At 37.3% G+C, this 24,804-nt stretch overlaps 1 protein-coding gene across 2 annotated transcripts in view; it reads right to left on the minus strand.

The window, feature by feature from the left end:
- Positions 1-2,829: 2,829 nt before the first annotated feature.
- Positions 2,830-24,804, minus strand: part of LOC121383237 (E3 ubiquitin-protein ligase COP1-like) — a 42,924-nt gene continuing 20,949 nt past the window's right edge. For both annotated transcript variants that reach the window (XM_041513131.1, XM_041513130.1), the window contains exons 13-21: positions 24,528-24,636; positions 22,536-22,617; positions 21,985-22,101; positions 20,578-20,695; positions 19,017-19,141; positions 17,149-17,237; positions 10,302-10,361; positions 7,352-7,396; positions 2,830-5,081 (exon numbers count right to left, since the gene is read on the minus strand). In XM_041513131.1, the coding sequence (XP_041369065.1) occupies positions 5,064-5,081; positions 7,352-7,396; positions 10,302-10,361; positions 17,149-17,237; positions 19,017-19,141; positions 20,578-20,695; positions 21,985-22,101; positions 22,536-22,617; positions 24,528-24,636 (763 nt within the window). In that variant the 3' untranslated portion in view covers positions 2,830-5,063. The remainder of the gene's footprint in view (positions 5,082-7,351; positions 7,397-10,301; positions 10,362-17,148; positions 17,238-19,016; positions 19,142-20,577; positions 20,696-21,984; positions 22,102-22,535; positions 22,618-24,527; positions 24,637-24,804) is intronic.

The following is a 24,804-nucleotide window of genomic DNA, read 5'->3' on the forward strand; positions in this document are numbered from 1 at the left end:
ATAAAAAGCCCTTTTACCAGGAAAATATACATTATTCAAACAAAAATTCAATTCTTATTTGGTCTCGAGATGATAAAAATGAGATGAATTTACATAAAGTATGAACTAATAAATGAATACTAAAACAAAGATATAGTTCTGGTTTTGATAACCAATAAACTTGTGGAATAATACAAAGGAGTAAATACATTCAATCTGTGAAAACATGAATGGGCTGGTATTCTCACATGAAAAATAAAATAATCAGCTAATTTTACTTTTAATTTTTATTTATATATATATATATATATATATATATGCCTTCTGATGACGCAGACTACTGTAGAAATGGTATACCATCAAGGCAAATGAATTAAAGGAACAATGAAAAAAAGTTATTTATTAATTTTTTTAATTCTCCATGTTTAGAATTATTTAAATCGTCATATATATTTAAACAGTTAAAGGATATATGAATTGTAACACTGTTTATACCATTTGTTGATATCACAACCAAGTATTGTCTTGTTTCTATTTTTATCTTGTTTATAATTTTTTTAAATACCACTTCACTAAAAGACCCTGTTAATATTGATTTGGTGTCATTTTTAACCGTTGCTATTTTTTTTATGATAGTAGAAGGCCTCATAATCATATGGTTTTATGGCAGCAACATTAAAAAAATAATCCTTCATAAATGTTGGTGCTACACCAAACACTCAAAGCGAATCCTCCTGTAACATGAGAACCGTATTTGGTGTAGCACATTCTAAAGTGCTTCGATGAGCTTTCATAGCCGGTGTATCAATGGCGCCATGATCAACTTTCAGTTCAAAGCACATTGGCGAAACTGTATTTGGTGTAGCACCAACAAGTCTCAACAATACAGTTGCATGCATGTATACATGAAGTGTATAACACTATTTATGAGTTTAATTTAATACGATAATTAAATTTGTAGTTTTTATAATCAAATTTCATTAAAGACACTGTCCTTAATTTTCTGTCATTTGTAAGATGATTCTAACCAACCAGTCCTTTTAATTAATAAAATTAAACATTAAATTTCTAGTCATATTAAAGGAACAATTAAGTCGAATACAAGTTTTGTGTGTTAAAAAGATGCATACCCGGACCATCAACACATACTGACAGTTTAAGAAATGAAAAACGCCTAATTTCAGAATGAATAAAAAACCATTGATTATTCCTGCTAGCTAGGGGTAACCATTTTGTTTCATTTTCATCGCTTCTGGTTCTCTAGCTTGAAAGGAAAGTGATGTCGGCTCCTGTAAACGATTGTCCCAAGTTCATCCAGCAAACATTTCACTAAAGTTTGTGAAATATTTTATTGGTTCCCTAAGTGGTAATTCGGTTTACTGTGTAGCATAAAAATAAGTCTAGTGAACGTTAGCGGCAAGCAGCCGACACTGGCTGTATGCTCAGAGTAAACAAACAAACAAACTCTGCTTTGATCAATCTGACTTGTAAAGCAACATATATGCTCTGCTAATATAATAAACTATTTAAATAAAACTAAACATAATTCAACGATATGGGGTTACATTATTTCTCCCTCTGCAAAAATACAAGTAGTATGTTCGAGCAAAAAGACCACCCATGATAACCAAGTGATCATTTCTTTTTCATTAGAACTAGGTAATCGATCAGTTCTGTGATTTTAGATGGGACAGTCCACTTTATCAATAGTTTACAGTAATAAACCCCGTTAGTTGATAATTACCATTAGCATTTTTGGGACATAAGCATTTTTGGAGTGAGAAGTTATTTTTTGGATGAATCACTATGGTGATTATATGATCCACTACATGCTAATAACACAAGTGCTTAAATATTCTCCATACCATTAAACAAAGAGAAATATTAGGACATGTCATGACACATCAGATAGGTAAAAAACGCATCACAATACCCTGTAATGTTAATACTACAAGTTTGGATCTAGATGGCAGCGTCTCTACCAAACAATTGCATTGTCTGGTAACCTTTCAAATATACATCTGCCAATCAGGAATCACAGATGGAGGCAACTAAAAGAATAGACCAATTAACTAAGTAACCAATCATTTTATCATTTCATAATGTAGGTTTCTGAAATATACTGCCACTTACAGGACATAACATGATACATCATTGGACAGTTATTTCAATTTGTTTTGTAACCAGTTTGACACAGGTGGTTTATTTTGTATTGGTAAATAATACATACTTATTGCTGGCTTACTGGGATGGATATTATTACAGAACATCGAGATGAATGCCTATTTCATCATTCTGGAAAAAATCAACAAACTGTTATGTTTGTTTCTTCAGTTCTAAGACCAATACCTGATGTGACATGTCAAGTATTAAGTACATGTAACAATCTGCTCACCAGAGGGCGGATTCAGTAGGATGGAGCAAAATGGCTGCCCCTGTTACATATAACAGCCATCACATGTTTACCATTTTATTAATGAAATATACCAATATACTTGTTGATTTTAATCAACAACGTGCATTAAATATCGTTGAATATGCATACCAGTCGAAAACCATTGCCTAATCATTTCTTTATTGCTTATAAAATGCATTTCACCTCCTAATAATTTTGTATGTATGAACAAAATACAAGCACTAAAATGAAGTTCGAGAATGACAAATATTACAACTACCAGAAATGTTTTATATAAAGTTTGTTTTGTTTAATGACACCACTAGAGCACATTAATTAATCATCGGCTATTGGATGTCAAACATTTAGTAATTCTGACATGTAGTCATCAGAGGAAACCCGCTACATTTTATTAATGCAGCAGGGTATCTTTTATATGTACTTTCCCAGAGACAGGAAAGTACATATCACGGCCTTTGACCAGTTGTGATGCACTGGTTGGAATGAGAAAACTCCCCAATCAGTTGAATGAATCCACCAAGGTAGTTCTATTCTGCAATGCAAGCACCTCAAGTGTGCGCTCAACTGATTAACCTGAATTCTGCCCCCAAAATGCTTTGTATATACAGATACTAATATTCAATCACGAAAATGTATTTAATGTGTGAATTTAGTATTTTAAAAGATTCTATTGGATGGAAACATCTTACAATGACAGAAATCTCAGGGCAATAGCCATAGGGACCTTTCAACATTTACATAACATGCTAGAGGTGGAAGAAGTATCATAGGATGCATTACAATACCGTAAGAAGAAGGGGTTGGGTCAAGAGTTACATAATGTTTTCAAAAGCAAGTGTCATTTTAATTTTATCAATTGAATACAGGCCATCACAGCAATTTATCTTCAGCAGGTGATTTTCTGTCTACCAATAGTTTGTTAATTCCCAAGAAAACGGTAAACCCAGTAGTGTTGGTAATATTATGTCACCGTAACAATGATTTTGTCTAGTACATGCATTTATTAAAAACCAAGACACAATAATTATTTTTTAAATTTCCACATAGTAAACTCAGTAATATTGGTTGAATTATGTCACAGTAATGGCAAAAGGAGAGACAGATTTATAGGATATTAAACAAGCTTCTATTTCGTATCATGTTTATGTCCTGAGTGAAATAATTTTTAATTATCACAAACTTTAAGCGTGAGACAATGAAAATTATTTCACGAGACACGCAAACACGATACGAAATGGTAGCGAGTTTAACATCCTATTTATTACCCATAATTGATTTAATTTAGTCACTGGTCTCGTTTGACTGACGTTCCAGTTAGGTTGCAGTGCGCTGATCGTATGACATTGAGGTGTTACGTCCAATTTGAAGTTCTAGTGGGACGTAACACTTTGATGTGAACCCAGATATTTTAACCACATGGGTAACAAAAGTGTGTTATGTAATTTTAGAGGGGAAACAGGTCTCAAGTGTTACAAAACATTCTACAGAGAGGGGTCATATAAAAGTGTGTTATGTAATTTTAGAGGGGAAACAGTCTCAAGTGTTACAAAACATTCTACAGAGAGGGGTCATATAAAAGTGTGTTATGTAATTTTAGAGGGGAAACAGGTCTCAAGTGTTACAAAACATTCTACAGAGAGGGGTCATATAAAAGTGTGTTATGTAATTTTAGAGGGGAAACACGTCTCAAGTGTTACAAAACATTCTACAGAGAGGGGTCATATAAAAGTGTGTTATGTAATTTTAGAGGGGAAACACGTCTCAAGTGTTACAAAACATTCTACAGAGAGGGGTCATATAAAAGTGTTATGTAATCTTAGAGGGGAAACACGTCTCAAGTGTTACAAAACATTCTACAGAGAGGGGTCATATAAAAGTGTGTTATGTAATTTTAGAGGGGAAACAGTCTCAAGTGTTACAAAACATTCTACAGAGAGGGGTCATATAAAAGTGTGTTATGTAATTTTAGAGGGGAAACACATCTCAAGTGTTACAAAAGATTCTACAGAGAGGGGTGATATTAAAGTATGTTATGTAAATTTAGAGGGGAAACACATCTCAAGTGTTACAAAAGATTCTACAGAGAGGGGTGATATAAAAATGATCAGATTTAATTAATGGCGCCTAAATATTATCTGGGTTTTTTTTCTAATCATGTTATATAATAATAATGACTACACAGTATAAAATTGATGAAATCATTTCAAAACAGTGTGACAGATTTTCTAAAAAAAACATTCAGTGAGCTATATTTATTATTATTAGAATGAAACGTAATGTTTTTTAAAGACATGCCATACACTGATGTAGTCAATTTCACTAAACCATAAGAAGGTCCGATATTTACAGCAGTTTATTACAAACCCTTTAGATAACAGAGGACACTATACAAACCATACCCACACTAGCACTAAAGAATCTGGATAAATCAATACAAATAGGTAAATTTGTTCCAGGTACAGTAAAACGAAAAACATGGCCATTATAAAGTTTTATCACAAATGCAGCCATCCTGATTTCACACTATTACAAGAGATGTGCCACCCACAGAAAGGTGAACAGGTTTTCACTGTGGAAAAAAGACAGATGGTGCCACCTGACGAAGCAATCCTGATTTGTTCGTTTTTGATCATTGAAAGACTAGGGTGTGAGACATTCCACATTCAGACTATACCAGTTCCAGAACCTAAAATAAACAGAAAAAAAGTCTTACATTTAGTGGAATGACATTCAAAATATCATTGTGACAAATTACCGCAGCTAAAGCAAACAAGTGAAAAATGTTTAAGGATGTCATTTTTCACTTTTGGAAGTGCATGTTTTAACACCATAAACAACCACTGATGTTACTATACATGCTTTTATCAAAATGTGAACGTTTCAGTCATTTTTGTGCATATATCCTCAGGACTACAACAGAAAATGTTTTAAAGTACTCAAACTTGCTGAAGTGGCTACCTCTATTTAGCAGTCAACTGTCCTACATATTAAGAATGTAAGGAATATGTAAGGAATATTTATTACATAAGTATACATAATGTACTACATAGTAGGTATCTGACACATAGTATATATAATTAGAGAATAACTAACGAGCTACGAGGAATTACGAATTATTTGTCCCAAGTGAATGAATGTTGTAAACCCGAGCCTTTGGCGAGGGTTTTACAACATTCATTTACGAGGGACAGATAATTCATAACTCCTCGTAGCGAGTTGGTTATTCTCTTTATTACCCATTGTCAATTTTAACTGATTTTTAATGTAAAAATTCCTCTGCAGTCTACAACAAAGCCATCAGCCATTACGTCATATAATCTTACGCGCATTACATGACGTAATGTAAGTGACGTCATAGCATTAACGACATTCTTTTTACAGCCAAATGTTTACAGTACAAAATAATACAACTGTATTTGCATTTGAAAATAATTATTTTTATATATTACTAAAGCTGCTGCTTATGAAAATATACCATTTCATGTTTACGAAACAAATGAGTCCATTTTTTTTGTAAATCTGTGTAGATCGTATAACGTATGTGTAATCTGACTCATGAATGGAAACATTATTATGATTATATGAATGAAAGTGAAGTTCCAGCCATAGCAAGCAACCAACCAAATGTCGTGATTTTTAAGCCAGCCAATCAGTGGCTGTAGAAGCAATCTGCACACTGTGCAGAGATCAAAAAAATATTACCCCGTATATTTTAGCCCATATGGGTAATAATGTACTATATAGCAGGTATTTGATACATAGTATACATAATGTACTAATAGCAGGCATTTGATACATAGTATACATAATGTATTACATAGTAGGTACCTGACACACAGTATATATAATTTACTACATAGCAGGTATTTAATACATAGCTAACATAATGTACTACATAGTAGGTACCTGACACATAGTATATATAATGTACTACATAGCAGGTATCTGACACATAGTATACAGGGGACAATATTTCAAAATCTGAGGTAATAGGAAGTCGGTTCATATGGTTTTTACCTAGGTAACCAATTGTTCGTTTACGTGAATTACATTTTGCATAACCTGTGGGTTACCTAATCGATTACCTCAAAGTTACATTGAAATTATATTTTAAATGCATATTTTTAGCTCAAACATAAAGTTAAAACAAAATACAAAAGAAAACATTTTATAAAACAGTTTCTTTAATGCTTGCTAAAGTTAACAATATTGTGAAAGGACTAAATATCAGCCCCAGTACTAAAACAAAATAGATACACTTCCAGATTCCTTTTATTTTCTCGTTTTGCGGTGGTTAAGTTACTTTCACTTTAAAGATGGTACTTCTATACTACACTAACGTTTCAAATGTTTGTTTTTTAAAGCTCATTAAGCGATGTTAGTGTTTTTCAACTTTTGTGATACTTTTGGATTCCTGTTTATGTTAAAACAGTCTTCAACATTTCTAAAATATTATGTCTAACAATATTCCCTTAGAGATAAAATAGCTTAGATAATTTAGCCACCCCAAGCGGGCCATGCACATATCTTTAAATTTTTTATTTCGACTCTATACTGAGCATATAGTTTAGACTAGTTGCAAGTTACAATTGTTGCAATATAACGTTGTCTACTGGTTTGCTGCACATCAAGTATCTAAAAATCAGTCTAAAACATTTGTCGGAATACTAGTCAAACCTGAGGGTCTCGAAATTACAATATTCAACTGTATAATAAACTTGCTGTAATCGTGAAGTTTGTAAGTTTTAATTTCTGAAAGTCTACAGATCACAACGTAACCGATTTGTGGTTCGTGTAAATTTAATTTTGCGTAACCGACACATGAACAGAATGGCCGTTTGCATGAAATATTGCTCCCTGGTATATATAATGTACTATACAGCAGGTATAGTGACAACACATTGAAAAATACAGAAAAAAAGAAAACATATTAAACAAGGAAAAACAAAATCTCACCTTAACAGTTCCTTGGCTGTTAGCAGCTACTATGACATTGGAACCCTGGAAAAAAGGAACATATATTTAACAATATTGCAGCACATACCATGCATTGCTATGTATTAGCCGTTTTTTCAAGTTTCAAAATGCCATCATGAGAAGAGGGATTGGCCAATACACAGTCAACAAAAAATGTCTAGAAAAGAAAATACAATAAAATATTGGCATGTATGGAAGTGCAATACTACCGAAAACTTGCCAGTCATTCAACTTTAAATCCCTCTTGAAGTTGAGACCCCTCAAAAAGGGCGTTTGGCCTGAAAAATGAATTCAAGATTTTAAAAGGAGTACCTAAATTTGTTGGTACTAATACCACCCCTTACTGTTAGGTGTCTAAAATGTGGTAAGATAATTCTCATTATCATACACACTTTAGTAATTAATATCAACTAAACTTGTTTCAAAAATTCACTTTTATAAACTTAGCAAGAAAACAAAACAAGTAAAAAATTTTTTTTTTTAATGACAGTACTAGAGCACATTAATTAATCATAGGCTATTAAATGTCAAACATTTTATAATTCTGATATGCAGTCTTGAAAGGAAACATGTACCTTTTCCCATTAACCGCAAGATATCTTTTATATGCACTTTCCAGGGAACAGTTTGTTTTGAAAATCTTGATTAGTGATATTTCTTGGTCCACTGAAAATTGATTAGCAACTTTTGTTTACTGTTTTAAAATTGTGAAGCGATCTCTGAAACTTGTGATGCGATACTAAACGAAATGTTTGACGTTTTCTAAATAGACAGGACAGCACATACTAGTCATGGTCCAACCCTATGACCCAAACCCCTCAGATGAGCATTTTACCAACTGAGCTATATCCCACCCAGCAATAAAACTAATTCATTGACTAAAATCTTCAGCCATGTTAATTCAGTAAGTGATAGGATCAAGACAAGCACATGAAGCAGTATGCAAGGCTCACCAATTTAGCCATGTTAATTCAGTAAGTGATAGGATCAAGACAAGCACATGAAGCAGTATGCAAGGCTCACCAATTCAGCCATGTTAATTCAGTAAGTGATAGGATCAAGACAAGCACATGAAGCAGTATGCAAGGCTCACCAATTCAGCCATGTTAATTCAGTAAGTGATAGGATCAAGACAAGCACATGAAGCAGTATGAAGGGCTCACCAATTTAGCCAATCTTCAGCCATGTTAATTCAGTAAGTGATAGGATCAAGACAAGCACATAAAGCAGTATGCAAGGCTCACCAATTTTGCCATGTTAATTCAGTAAGTGATAGGATCAAGACAAGCACATGAAGCAGTATGCAAGGCTCACCAATTTAGCCATGTTAATTCAGTAAGTGATAGGATCAAGACAAGCACATGAAGCAGTATGCAGGGCTCACCAATTTAGCCAATCTTTAGCCATGTTAATTCAGTAAGTGATAGGATCAAGACAAGCACATAAAGCAGTATGCAAGGCTCACCAATTTTGCCATGTTAATTCAGTAAGTGATAGGATCAAGACAAGCACATAAAGCAGTATGCAAGGCTCACCAATTTAGCCATGTTAATTCAGTAAGTGATAGGATCAAGACAAGCACATGAAGCAGTATGCAGGGCTCACCAATTTAGCCAATTTTCAGCCACGTTAATTCAGTAAGTGATAGGATCAAGACAAGCACATGAAGCAGTATGCAAGGCTCACCAATTTAGCCATGTTAATTCAGTAAGTGATAGGATCAAGACAAGCACATGAAGCAGTATGAAGGGCTCACTAATTTAGCCAATTTTCAGCCATGTTAATTCAGTAAGTGATAGGATCAAGACAAGCACATGAAGCAGTATGCAGGGCTCACCAATTTAGCCAATTTTCAGCCATGTTAATTCAGTAAGTGATATGATCAAGACAAGCACATGAAGCAGTATGTAAGGCTCACCAATTTAGCCATGTTAATTCAGTAAGTGATAGGATCAAGACAAGCACATGAAGCAGTATGCAAGGCTCACCAATTTAGCCATGTTAATTCAGTAAGTGATAGGATCAAGACAAGCACATGAAGCAGTATGAAGGGCTCACTAATTTAGCCAATTTTCAGCCATGTTAATTCAGTAAGTGATAGGATCAAGACAAGCACATGAAGCAGTATGCAGGGCTCACCAATTTAGCCAATTTTCAGCCATGTTAATTCAGTAAGTGATATGATCAAGACAAGCACATGAAGCAGTATGTAAGGCTCACCAATTTAGCCATGTTAATTCAGTAAGTGATAGGATCAAGACAAGCACATGAAGCAGTATGCAAGGCTCACCAATTTAGCCATGTTAATTCAGTAAGTGATAGGATCAAGACAAGCACATGAAGCAGTATGCAAGGCTCACCAATTTAGCCAATTTTCAGCCATGTTAATTCAGTAAGTGATAGGATCAAGACAAGCACATGAAGCGGTATGCAAGGCTCACCAATTTAGCCATGTTAATTCAGTAAGTGATAGGATCAAGACAAGCACATGAAGCGGTATGCAAGGCTCACCAATTTAGCCATGTTAATTCAGTAAGTGATAGGATCAAGACAAGCACATGAAGCAGTATGCAAGGCTCACCAATTTAGCCATGTTAATTCAGTAAGTGATAGGATCAAGACAAGCACATGAAGCAGTATGCAAGGCTCACCAATTTAGCCATGTTAATTCAGTAAGTGATAGGATCAAGACAAGCACATGCAATTTAGCCATGTTAATTCAGTAAGTGATAGGATCAAGACAAGCACATGAAGCGGTATGCAGGGCTCACCAATTTAGCCAATTTTCAGCCATGTTGAGTATTTTCTTTATTAAAATGTTTTTAATTTGAGGAATTTTTACTAGCCAAAGACTCAATTTTGTAGCCATTTCGTGTAACAATTAACAATTAGCTAATGGTGAGCTCTGAGTATGTGAGATTTCACTTACTGGTCTCCACGTGACAGCACTGACAAATTCATTAGCATCTTCATCCTTACGATCTTTCTCCTGCAATAATAAAATACGAATATCAATACAGACTTTCTAGGGGTTTTAGGGGTAAATTCAGTCTGAGTTGCCCATCATTTGGACAAGCCATACTTCTAATTTTCATACAACAGATAATGGACGATTAAAAGATAATCAGTAATGAAAGTTGAAAGTTACCAGAGCAGTCTTGTCTTGTGAACACTGAAGGCAGGTTAAAGTACTGGCTAAACAGAACAACAGTGAATATAAAAGCTTTAGGGCACCAAAAATTATCAACTATATAGCTTGAAGTTTGTTTTGTTTAACACCACTAAAGCAAATTGATTTATTAATCATTGGCTATTGGATGTCAAATATTTGCTATTTTTGACATATAGTCTTAGATAGGAAACCCACTATATTTTTCCATTAGTGACAAGGGATAGCACATACCACGGCCATTGATATACCAGTCGTGGTGCACTGGCTGGAACGAAATAGCCTTACGGGGATCAATCCCAAACAGACCACCCATCAAGTGAGCGCTTTACCAGTGGGCTGCAGCGAGAAACTGCTATGGTTCTCTAATACATTGACATTCAAAATGTATTTTAAAGAAACGGACTTTGCATTGAAATAGTATATTTCAATTTAATCAGGGCTTGAAATGGCCAGTGGCCAGGTCGCATTTGGCGACAAAAGCCCTGTTTGGGCGACTTAAATATTAAAAAATAATGGCGTTAGTCGCCCAAAGAATGTTATTTGGGCGATCTTCTTTCTATAATATATTAGCTACTATTAATAATTGTATGGCATATATTTATTCCACATTAAAATCTTGCTAGTGGGTTGCAAAACTGGAGAAAACTTGAGGTGTTTTCTCTTTTATAAATACATCACCCGTCCTCATAACTAGTGCATATTCCCTACGATTAGTAGACTGGTCCAAACATCCCAACAGCCAATGGGATGGCTTAGATTCTTCTACTGTGTACCCCTTCCTGTTCCGGTCACGTGACTATAACGTCCTTCTTTTCCCTGAGCGAATCGCATGGAGAACTGGAAGAGGGGAGGAAGGGTGGGAATCATCCCATGAGGACAGGTGATGCATCTATAAAAGAGAAAACACCTCAAGTTTTCTCCATTTCTTTTCAACATCATCTGTCCTCATAACTAGTGCAGCATTCAACGGATGGTGGCGGGTTCCGTACTCCGAAGATGCACAAGTCTTCTCCCCATGGACCGGTAGGAAACTGACAGTGGAAGAAAGAAAGCCAACCAAAATTAGCCCATCCTCCAAGCGATGCATAACAACCAATATCCATGCAGTTAGTATTGACAGTGGGAAAAGTGGCATCCATCAGTGGTGTGGATGAACAAGTTGTGAATTACGAAAAGGGTCAGAAATTCGTTCTCCAACAAGGAAGTTCTGAATGGTGGGTAAGCATCACCACCACAGATGCAGGTGTTAGGTAACCATCCAACCAATAATTGTATACCAAATGGAAACAAATATGGTGGAAGCATCCATCAGAACATTAAACCAACAAAACCCCTATTTTTTCTTACTAGTAAAACGGTGGAGAAGTTAGTTAATTAATAGGAAAACAGGTCGTTAGTGTGCAGTGCATTGACTAACTAGTGTTATCCATACAAAAAGTTCCGACACTAACCAGTGCAAAACTTAAAACAGGTGTGCAAAAACAATTTGTCAAATGAAGTCCTCACTTGTCGATTCAATGGACATCTTGGGGTACAGTCCTGAATCCGACATCAACGACAATGAGGACGACCAGAGTTAACCAGAGTTTGAGCTGCAACCACCGGACCCAGATGATGGAATCCCTCTACGTCTTCGGTCGATACATCTTTCAGATAGTAGTTCGCGAAGATGAAAATGATGGCCCAATAACACCCCGGATATGATGCTGGAACCCGGAGTGTTACAATGCAGCGACATAGTAGCGGCTAAGGCACGCAGTTCATGTGGGTTAAGATGCCGACGGTGGAGGTAACCCTGCTGATTGGTAGGCACACAAAATCGTGGATCGTATACAAGTAGACACTGTGTTTTTAGTAATGTCTTTCAAATGTCTCTGGTTGCAAGAGAGAAACAATTCTGTCGATGTTTGCGAAAGGTGGCAGTTCTCTCAAGGTATAGCTTAAGAGTTCAAACAGAACACAACGACAAATCTTCCACATCATGTGAACCCACAATGGAATAGAGTGCTTTAACATCACAGTTGCGAGGACATTGATCCAGCAACTGATTTTTAGCAACAAAGTTCATCAAAAGACCCAGTGAAAATGAAGAGTAGTCGCGATTAAAACGCACCACGTCAACATCCAAAGCATGTATCTCTGACACTCTTGCCGCTGTAGTGAATCCTATCAAGCACACCGTCTTCCTTGTCCAAACCTCTAAAGAGGCCTTCGCAGCAGGCTCGTAAAGGTGCTTGAAACAAGGCCTTCAGAACTAGATTAAGTTCCCATTTCGGTGGCCGAAACCGTTGAATCTGATCCTCGTGCTTGAAACCCTTGAACATGGAGTTTTCAAAATCAATCTTCCTTAAACCGTCGGAGATACGGTCCATGCATGTAGTTGGAACAAGCTTGGATGTGAATGGTGCTGTCTCGACATGGGATGAAGCAAAAGGTGATCCCAATCAAGTAGCAGTAGAGGATCTGGTGCCACAAGACGTAGAAGGTCTGGATACCAAATTCCGCTTGGCCATTTTGGAGCGATGAGAAGTATCCGACAATGGAACTCCTGAAACCGTTGGAGGACTCTCGGTAGCAACACTGGTGACAGGAACGCATACACATCCAGATTGTCCCAACTGATGGCCAAGGTGTCAAGATCCAATGTGTCGGAATCCGGTACCGGTGACACATACGATCGAAGTTGACGAATGAAGCACATCACAGAAAGATCACCAGTTGGTGTCCACAGACTGTGACACACCCACCGGAACGCTTCTGGGTTGAGCATCCACTCGGTGCTTTGTGGAGCAGACGGTCTTGACAACGTGTCTGCCAGAACATTCGACACCCCTGTTATGTGACATCCTCTGAAACTGCTGGAATGAGTTCCACCCTGATGATTGATGTAGGCCGCCGCTGTCACGTTGTTGGTTGCAACCATAAGAGTTGCATGGAGCAAGTGCCGATGCCAATGACGTATCACATTGAACACTGCCAGAAGCTCCAACATGTTGATGTGAAAACTGGCATCAAGGGCAGACCACAGCCCCGATGTCTGACTGTTGAAATGACTTCCCAACCTTCTCGTGAGGCGTCCACAAACAGATGGTTGGTCGCTTGGAATGGCATCAAAGACGTTCGACGAAATAAGCTACCATTGCAGACAGGGTCAAAGGTTGTCGAGAAGGGTTATCATCAGTTGGGGGTTGTTCAACGTAATGTACAGAATGAGGAAGACTTGTAAATGCTGTAACTGCAGGCGACCCCGTAGCTGGACGGATGTGCATTTGGTGGAGCCGGTAGATCGTTAGACCATCCGCTAGTGGACGACAAGCTCCCCCTGAGGCCCAACGATGGCCGCCTTGTGACAGGTAACCCAGTCAAGACTTGGGTTGAGGTCAAAAGACCCAGTAGGCTCTGCCACGCATGGAAAGTCACAAGTTCGGCCAGAACTTTGGATACCGCAGATTGAATCTTGGTCCATCGGGCTGCAGGAATCTGAAGGAGTCCCAGATCGGTACGCAAGTGAATCCCAAGAAAGTGAAAATTCTGTATTGGTAGCAGTAGAGACCTTTCCTGGTCGACAATCTATCCGAGACGGTTCAAGAACTGAAGTACGTAGCTGACTTGGCCTGCTAACTTCGTCTTGTTCTGGCACTTCAAAAGACAGTCATCCAGGCATGGGTAAAATGATATACCCTGCTGATGAAAAACCCGCGCCATTGAGGCTGTTATTCTTGTGAACAGCCAAAGAACTACCGAAATGCCAAACGGCAAAACCACCCACTCGTAGTGCACTCCCTGCAGTACGAACCTGAGATACAACTCTGGCGAAATAACAGTGAACGCAGTGAGAGGATAAACCGCACTGGACCATAGTAAAATAGTCGCGGTAAAAAAAAAAAAAAACGCGTGATGGCGACTGGATAACTTCTGGAGCCAGAGGAAGTAGCGACTGACTGGCAACACCACCGGATGTAGCGATCGATCTGCCGAATATATCGGTAAAGTCATCGAACAACCACCGGACCGACGCATTCTGTCGTCAACACCAACCCAGTATGCATGTAATGTCAAATCGATGCTGTAGCACAACTGACTGTGTGGCCCAACAGCAAACCGACAATCAACAGGAAACTGGAAAACAGTTTGTCATCAGGCGGAATGTCTGTATCAACCTCGGAGCGAGACATATCGTCGAAGGTTCCATGCCACTAATATTTCATAACAGCAGCAAGGCAAACACGCATAGTCATATGAAGTAAGAACACCGTATCCTCAACCACAAATGAGACTGGATCATCATGTGGAAATTCGTCATAAGGCGCGCATAAGCAGACCAACGGACAGAAAGGCAGTCGCTGGAGACGGAGACCATGAAAAGGCGCGTCGGAATCGAACATCAGACGAAGATCGGTGACAACGGTCCATGAGACCCGTGATAGGCCATAAAGACCGACTGCGTGCACGGCTCCGGTGAGACAAATGACTGGTCACGAGAAGAGTATGAAGAACGCTAACCCAGTGAAACCGCTGTCTCTTCCACAGTAGCCGCAGGTGATGTAAACAGCAAAGTAAAGCCGCAGGATGGAATGCATCCGGAAACATCAAGACAGGCAAAGTCTAGATAGGGCCGGTAACAGGTGTTGCTTGAAACGTCACTGAACCTGCCTTTTTTTTTTCTTTTTTTTTAAATCGCAGAAACCGTGGCAATCATGGAAACAAACGTCTTCTGCAACATCGTCGGTAGCACCGACCTGCAAAGTACCGGCTGTCAATGAACATCCGAAGCAATCATCGGTGTCAGGCCCAGCTTGGAAAGCGTCGGCGGAGGTAGACATGATGGAACATGTCGTAAACCGCAGCCAGACAACCCCTCATCGTCATGTAGTCCGCAAATCCGTATCTATAACGGAAGCAGTCGAAGACGCATCTGCTCTTATAAATGTGCACACCGGCAAGGTGATCGTCAATAGTGGAAGCCGCAGCTGAACCGAACCGAACCGAACCGTAAATGGTCCCGTCTGGAACCCTCAGAAACTCTGGAAGCCGCTTCAGCCAAAAATCGGCGACGATAATCCATGGAGCCCGTGAAGATTTAATCATAACATCCTCTAGGGCTGCGTCGGTAGCAATCATGGGAACCGGTCCCTTCCGGGTAGCGATGGTAGAAGCTCGTAACAAAGGATAAACAGACCTTCATAGTCATATTATCCGCGGTATCTGTATCATCCGCAACGGAACCGTGTGGTTCATTCTCAGGGAAGTCCCGCAAAGTCTAGCATAAGCATGCCGATCCGCAGTACTTGAAGGTCGTGGAGACCGTGAACGGCCGTAACGGAAATGGGAGGGTGACCGTGAGACATGATTCTGTATACTTCGCGACCGGCTCCGTTCACGGCTGCGATGCCCAAAAACAGATGAAGTAGATCGGCGATGATCCGCAGTGGAATCCCTAGGCGGTCGAGACACCGTAGCATCCGTCGGTGCGGTAGCCGTTGTCACTGTAGCGCACACAGTAGTAGACACTGGAGTAGTAACCGGTACCATCATGGTAGCTGTAGGTCTAGTAGTGGCTTGTAGCGAAGCGATAGTTTCTTGAACCATACTTGGTAATAGTGACTTGAACAGTTCAGCCACAAACTCCAAAGTCGGCGTAGTTGGAGGGGAAGCCGCTGAAACAGAATCCGATTTCTTAACCCGCTGAGCCAAGACCTTCAAATAGTTGTCAATTCAGCTGGTCCGAGAGGAAGACAGAGTAGACAACGTGACTCGACATCACAGGGTGACCGACACCCGGGACAGACGTCGTGCGGGTCTCCTCCCACCAGAAAGTTCCTGCATTTGGTACAGGAATGCATAACTCTAGAAGAGCTAGTATCCGACATTCTCAACAATACTGTATTGAGAAAGCAAACACATTAAAATGCACAAATCCGGTAAACAAATTAGACGCCATTTTAAAATGGCGTCCGACAAGGTAACCGGCACACATGACAAAAAAATAAATAAAGTGTAAATAACACTTAAAATAAAGCGATTACAACCAAATAATGGTATAATAGCAAGTAACAACATTAAAGAATGTTGTTACAATAATCGAAACATAAACCAAAGTAATAAAACAGATGGCTCAGATTACAACAGAGCAAAATAAAGAACGTCTGAACCGCTAGAAGCGAAGGAAAAAGAAGGAAGTTATAGTCATATGACTGAAACAGGAAGGGGTACACAGTGGAAAAATCCAAGCCATCCCATTGGCTGTTGGGATGTTCGAACCAGTCTACTAATCGTAGGGAATATGCACTAGTAATGAGGCCAGGTGATGTTGAAAAGAAATGAACATATTGGCTTACTGTAATTTGCCAACATTCATTTATATTATAAACATTGATGAATATTTTGTGTTTGGGCTGTCTAAAGTAAGTTTGGGCCACTGAAAATGAAATTTTAGTGTCCCAGATATTTGTTTTCAGGCCACCATATTTTGTGGCAAGTTTCAAGTCCTGTTAATGTTTACAATGCAATGCTTCACCACATAGCTGATTGATGCTGTATAACTGACAAACTAACAGAATGATAGCTTACGAGAAATAGTGTGCCCCGATTTCTTAATACATACCAGTACACTTCTTACTGTATCAAACTTGTACGTCATCAACTGCTTTGAAAGACCTTTGTAGTACACGTATAACGAATTGTTTTCACTCCCTAGAACAAAGAAAAACACTGGATACTGGGTGTTGAACAAAGATAAACCAATAAAAATTATTCATAGAGATGCTATTTTCAAAGATGTTTATTGTAAAGACTAGAGAAACTTTACTCATTTAAAAAAAATCTTATTTAAGAGGCTAAAGACATTCAGACCCCAATTTACCCACCCCACCTCAATATAACGGTAATGTATAAACTTCACAACCAATTGACATGTAGTTCTATTACCCAGTTTTCTTGTCCATTGGATGAAGTAGCTGGCTTTTGCATGGTGCTAGATTAAAAGAATCCTTCATATGTGTCCATGTGGGACAGGGCTATTCCACCCAAGGGTACATAATTTGTTGTCAGGGACAAGGCTTGCCAAGTCCCTGACATCATATTATGTACTCGAGGCTGGCGTCATGGAATACCCGAGACTGACGTCATGGCTAGGGATGGGAGCAAAATCTGTCTGACCTAGGGCTAAATACATCTGACGTCATAACTCATGTTATACAACAATTGACATAATAATTAATGTCTTTTAGAATTCTGTTGAATTACTTATTCGCCAAGTTGTCAATTCACATTAAATGATTGTTTTAAAAACTATTTTATTAAACTTTATATTGATGATTAAGTCATTACAATTTTATGCCATGTGGACTGTATTTTTTCGCGTATGATTAAATGAGTTTGTAGGTGAAGTGTTTATGAATCGTTCTAGAATAAACAAACCTTAGCTGACAAAATTAATATTTTGTTACTGTAAGCAAATTCCAACCCTCCGGACAAAATGTTTTTGTGAGAACCTCGGTTCCTCACAAAAAAACATTTTGTCCCATGGAATTGCCTTATCTACACCTCATACCGGTAATAGATTCTTTTCTTCTTGCACACTGGACAGTGTTATCCAGCTTTGGCATGGTGCTAGATAAATCTGTCCAATGTGACATCATGCTTTACAACAACTGATGTCCTAACTTGTGGTTTTCAGAATTCTGTTTACCATTTCACATTTTTTCATTGTTTTAAAAATATTTAAACAAATTAATATTTTCAACTTTATATTTACATTTTTATGTTGCATGAGACTGACTATCTTTTCCCCGCATACAATTTAATGAGTTTGTAGGTAAAAGGTTTACGAATTGTTCTACAATAAACAAACCGTCGCTTACAAAATTAATGTTTTGTTACTGAAATTAAATGGGCAAGAAAAAGAATCAATCACCGTTGTGAGGTATAGATACGGCAATTCCAACCCTCGGGACAAAACATTTTGTCACTAGGGTTGGAACTGCCTTATCTATACCTCACAACGGTGATAGATTCTATTGGTACTACTCATGATCCCAAAACCTTGCACTCCACCCCCACTTAGCTGTGCATACATATGAACTTGCTTAATGTTGAACGTTGTAATCTGTCTTCTGTAAATTCGTGTAATGAAATTTCAACTAGTATCAATATACCAGTCACTACAGTATTTGAAATCAGAGTTCTACTAAAATAGGATGACACCTCTCCCCATCATGTTAACAACTAGCAGCTTAACACCCATTTTACTTAAGGATGGGAGGTGGTATTATTTATATCCATGGTGTACATATTGAATAAAACACGGCATGTAGCCACATATCTATTGTTGCCTATGTGATTTAATTTGAAATACAGTAGGAACACTTTATACCAACACCACTACTACACATATAACTAAGAATGTGACATTAGGTGTGTGCAATAATATAAAATATTTCTCTTCATCCGTTATAAAAAAAATAAACATACCACAGGCTACATAATCTCCGTCGGTTGCCAGACCAACAAAGTTTTTTTCATTTGTATGACCTTTGAATGTCCTCACACAGTTTGGTTTGCCGATAGACCACAACTTCAACTGGCTGTCTGTCGACCTGAAAAAAACACAAAAATAAAACATTTAGTTAAAAAATAATGTTAAGTAACCAAACAGATGTAACGTTAATAGGAATAAACAGTACATACAACACAGTTTTACAATTTGCACCAAAATTAAGAATATTGGTTTATAGTAACAGTACAGTCACATCTCAAACAATGATTTTCTTGTTTTGTGTTAAAAAACCCCATTAAATCTTGAAAAGATAAAAATAGTACTTATATTTGTTTCCAACTTAACCTTCTGACTACTGCAGGCGAGATATCTCGCCCGACGTCACGTCAGTCGATATACTGTACACTGTATAGAGTGCATTCCCCAATTCATATTTACCGCCGTTTTGCACACGACACTCACCGGAAACGGAAATATAATTAAAGAAAAAAGATTTTTTTTCAAAATGGTGGTTTTTGTTTTGATTTTTTCAATTGAAAATACCTTGAAATTTTGAGTTCAAAAAGTGGTTTTCGGCAAGTATTTTCGCTTGACAACAATGGCGGCACGTCGCAGTAATTTTCTGGGATCGATAGCTGATTGTAACAGCTAATTTGATAATAAATTTGATCGTTTTACCAACAACGAAAATTACCAAATATTGCAATATGAATTGTAGTTCGGGTTTTAAAAAAAATTCTGGTCAGAAAACCACTGTTATCGGGAATAATGGACATAAATACTGGACAGCTGGCCACAAATGCCCGTAAGTAAACGCAACTTTTTCGATTTTTTGCCTAATTTTAATCACCATTAGCCGATCTAAAATAATAAAAATTACAAAAAAAGACACGAAAATAATACTCACCGATTCATATATGAACTTTATTTCATGTATTTATGAAACATTTAAGTGAATATATGTGAGTAAAAATTATAAACTTGTACCCACTCAACGTGGTTTTTGTTAAAAATTAATCCAGTAGTCTAAAGGTTAAGGGATTGTACACAATTAGCATAATTTTCATGAGTATACAAACCGTACTCTATATGGTTGGGTTAATGCCTGGATCCATTAAAAAAAATATATATATTCTTTATAAAATTAGCATTTCTAATATTAACATGCACACACGCACACTTGCACGCACGCACGCACGCACACACGCACACACACACAGTAGAATCTCGTTGGGTTGACCTTGGAAGGGTTGAATACACTGCAACGCTCGAACCAAAAACAAAGTCCCGAGTTACACTTACACTATGTTGACCGAATGGTTAGGTCGAACTACCCAATGGGTCGAACACTTTCTCGAGGCAACGGGATTCAACTGTATGTATAAAAAATCTTTATCGTTCCAGAAGAAATATACCTAGTGGACCAACAAAACTTAATTTTATTTTGTATGTTTATAAAGATGTTGATAAATGTCCCTTCACAAAAATAATAAAATAAAATACCAAAAGCTAGCATCAGACTGTTTCTGAACTTACGCAGATACAAGTTCCACCGAGTCGACAAACTTGGCGTAGGATACAGCTTTTCTGTGACCTCGGAACACCCCAACCGGCTGCTTCGTACTGCGCAGGTCATAGTAATGTACACAGTGGTCTGGAATAAATAAATAAATATTTGTCTCAACAATCCCCAGCAAAACTGTGTTTACAAACAGCTGTTATCCTCATACAGTCAGATGAGGTAGTGTGAGATTTGAGACTGAAAATGTGTTCACAAACAAATTTCTGACTCTTTAAAACTTTTAGAATGTTCTAAAGTTTGTTTTGTTTAACAACACCACTACAGCACATCAATTCATGAAGCAAGAGGGGATGTCAGACATTTGGTAATTTTGACATATAGTCTTAGAGAATAAACATGCATGCTGACATTAGATGCAAGGGATCTTAAATATGCATAATCCCACAAAATTTGATATACCAGTTGTGGTGCACTGGCTAGAATGAGAAATAGTCCAATGGGCCCACTGATGGGGATTGATCTCAGACCGACCGCACATCAGGTGATTATTTTACCACTGGACTACTTTCCGTCCCTTTAGAATGTTTTCTGCTCCAAAACAAGAGTTTTGGATACATGCTAGGTGTAAAACATAACATGGTTAATTGTGACAATTGGTCTTCAGTGTGAGAAAAAAAATGTCTTTGAGTTACTGGTACAGTAAGAGATCATACTTTCGCACATTGAAAAAAAGAAGTTATTCTTAGAAAAGGTAAATATTTCCCTCATAAAAATTTGGATATTTAAGACTGATGTTGATGGCATACTTAATTCAAAATTTTCTGAATTTTTAATATTGTATTATTCTCATGGCTGTAAATTATTGCTGATCTAACAAACCAGTTAAAGATCATATAAATCAAGCTACTATTTTATAGACAGCAGTGTATGTAAATCAAATACAATTTGTAAGTTCAGATAGCTACATATTCTAATGTCCACTTTTAGCTTCAGAAACTGACAGTGCACTTTGTAACTGTCTTGTCATTCATGTGGCTTGGAAGTTGAGGAAGAAAATGTTTTATTTAACACACTCAACACATTTTATTTACGGTTATAATGGCGTCGGACATATAGTTAAGGACCACACAGATATTGAGAGAGGAAACCCGCTGTCGCCACTTCATGAGCTACTCTTTTCGATTAGCAGCAACAAGGGATCTTTTATATGCACCATCCCACAGACAGGACAGCATATACCACGGCCTTTGATATACCAATCATGGTGCACTTGCTAGAACGCAAAATAGCCCAATGGGTCCACCAACAGAGATCGATCTCAGACCGACCTTGTATCAAACAAACACTTTACCACGTCCCTGGAAGCTGAGGAGTCAGCAAGTGAAGCACACAATTGATTTTTGTCAATGTAAGGCCAATACCTGCTGAGCCAAATGCTAGATGATATCTGCTGTCTGGATTAAACTTCACACAACACACATTAGCTTTCGCTTCCAGATTAGCTATAGAGTGTTCAGCATTTGTAGACCATAGTTTCACTGAAAGCAAGAAAACATTTATTTTAATGTAATATTACGAATGTTTTATTACTAGATGTGTTGCATGTAAAATTGTCTTTAATACTCGATTTCTTTGATCTGTTTTTCATTCACTGCAATTTATTTACATATTTCAATGTTTTAACACAGCCAATAAAGATCCTGAAAAGCAATAACTTGTTGCTCTAAAGACAAGTTTTCAAAACAGAAATTAATGCACAATGTTTTTAACGCACACACAAGAAAAGAGCTAAAATAGTAAGGATATTTCATATACAGATCTGATAGCCAACTGTCCAATTCATATTTCAGACCATAATTCTAGAACTTAAAGTTATCACTATTCCATGTCAAAAAATTATTAAGCTTTAGTCATGGTTTATTTCAGTGTAATACAGACTTTTTAAAATTGCTTCAGAAATCTAAGTTAATACCTTTAGCATCATCTGAGCCTGAAGCCAGTAATTTTGGATCCATCTTGTTGAAATCAACACTCCAACAGCGTTTCTCATGCTCCTAAAAAAACAAACACGTACATGTAATATGCAATAGTAAAGACATATTTCTACAGATTACATCTGCAATAGTACAGTAAAGGATATTTCTATACATTACATGGCTCATTTTGGCCTAATAATGTCTTTCATCCTGCAACAACGGTTTCTATTAACAGATTATGATGAAGCAGTCATATAAGAATTGTTCATAATTTTTTGTGAATTTATCGATGTATAACAGTCACAAATTGTATAAAATTGAGTAGCATAGTGAAGCGATTTTATACTAAATTTGTGACTGTTATACATCGATAAATTTGCAAAAAATTATGAACAATTCTTATAATAACAAACAGCACAACTTATGTAATTAAAACTAAATATAATTCATAAATCAGTTTCTAATGTTCTTCCCATTATCTGCTTTACATAATGACATCCCATTTGACATAATCACATCATTTTCTGAGGTGTTTAGTTTAAAATCCTTCACCACGCTATGCATTTTATGCAGTTTGTGACACACAGATTTTATATAATTACAAAGACAGGAGCTTGTGCAGAGGGTGGGCTATGGCAATCGAAACCTCCCCTTGATCAAGTAAATGGGTTTTTTTTAATACCTTTCCGAGGAAGCATGTCTTAACCCCTAATACATTTCGCTAGCCACAGTTTAGCCCCCCACCCCACCCTGTTCTAAAATGTATGCACAAGTGCCTGGACATATATTTAGTTAAAATACATATAAATCAGCTCCTAGCATTGTTTCCATGACCTGTTTTACGTAATGATGTCTCAGCTGGCATAATGACGTCATTTTCTGAGGTTTATCGAAGGCTTACATTCAGTTTTGTTTCGACGTCGTCCAATTAGAATTGTTGAAATCATATAAACGAGGAAATTTTTTAATTATATACATATAATAGCAGGATATGATTTTTTATGTCACTCATATAACATCATACGCATAGCTACATTACAAAATAACTAATTTGGCGTCTAGGTCATTGTACAATGTGGCTGAAATAACAGAAATAATAGCTTCCACCCATACTTTTTATGGTCTGCAGGATAAAGATAATAACTAGTTAATAACGTAAGATATCGGCTTTATCCTGTTCCAGTTGAATGAGAAATTTCCCATTCTTATCTTCACAGGTTACAGCCAATATGTAATGTTATTAACTAGCTATTCTCTATAAATGATAGTCACAATGCTATTGCAACAAGACTTTCGTCTAAACATAACTACCTGAATAATTTGACTACTTGTAGAAAAATAGTGCTAGCAGTGTTGGGGAAGGTGGCATGGCTTAATTTGGGGGATGGGGGGAGGTTGGGTGTTCATCGAAATATGAAGAAAAACAACCCCCCAAAAACCTGTGCCATTCAGCCAATCACATTGTTATAAAACAAAATTGCTGTCATTTATTTAATGCTGAGGGCAAGACGTAGCCCAGTGGTAAAGTGCTTGCTTGATGCACAGTCAGTCTAGAATCGATCCCCATCAGTGGACCCATTAGGTGATTTCTTGTTCCAGCAAGTGCACCATGACTGGTATATCAAAGGCTGTGGTATGTGCTATCCTGCCTGTGGGATGGTGCATATAAAAGATCCATTGCTACTAATGAAAAAATGTAGCAGGTTTCCTCTCTAAGACTATGTAAAAATTTCCAAATGTTTGACATCCAATAGCCGATTGTTAATAAATCAATGTGCTCTAGTGTTGTCGTTAAAACAAACTAACTTTGTTTTATTTAATGCTGAAAATTAAACAGTCACTATAGAAAAACTAAGGAGAGAGAAAATAATTTATGTATATGTTGAACTATATTAAATGTACTATTTGTAGTTGTTTTTCAATCAGCATCCGTTAGATGTCAAACACAGACCATAGTTTAGGTGTTCCTTTAAGTAATGTTAGCATACCTGAAATATTTTAGACTTGACACCTGTGAAGGCATCCCACAGAGTGACTGTTCCTTCATAATCTGAGCTTGCCAGCATGCTCTTATGGTAGGCACTCCATGTAACGCAGCTGAAAAAATACACAAAGTCAACTTAAATAAAGCTTATATCTGCCATTTGGCTACAAAATGTTCTATTAAAATGTTCCTAATCTGAAAACCCCCAACATGTTATACAAAAAAAAGAGGAGGAAATGTTGATAATTTACTTTTTATGAATACTATTTAGAAAACTTGGA

The sequence above is a fragment of the Gigantopelta aegis genome, chromosome 10 (assembly GCF_016097555.1).
Source record: "Gigantopelta aegis isolate Gae_Host chromosome 10, Gae_host_genome, whole genome shotgun sequence".
Lineage (NCBI taxonomy): Eukaryota > Metazoa > Mollusca > Gastropoda > Neomphalida > Peltospiridae > Gigantopelta > Gigantopelta aegis.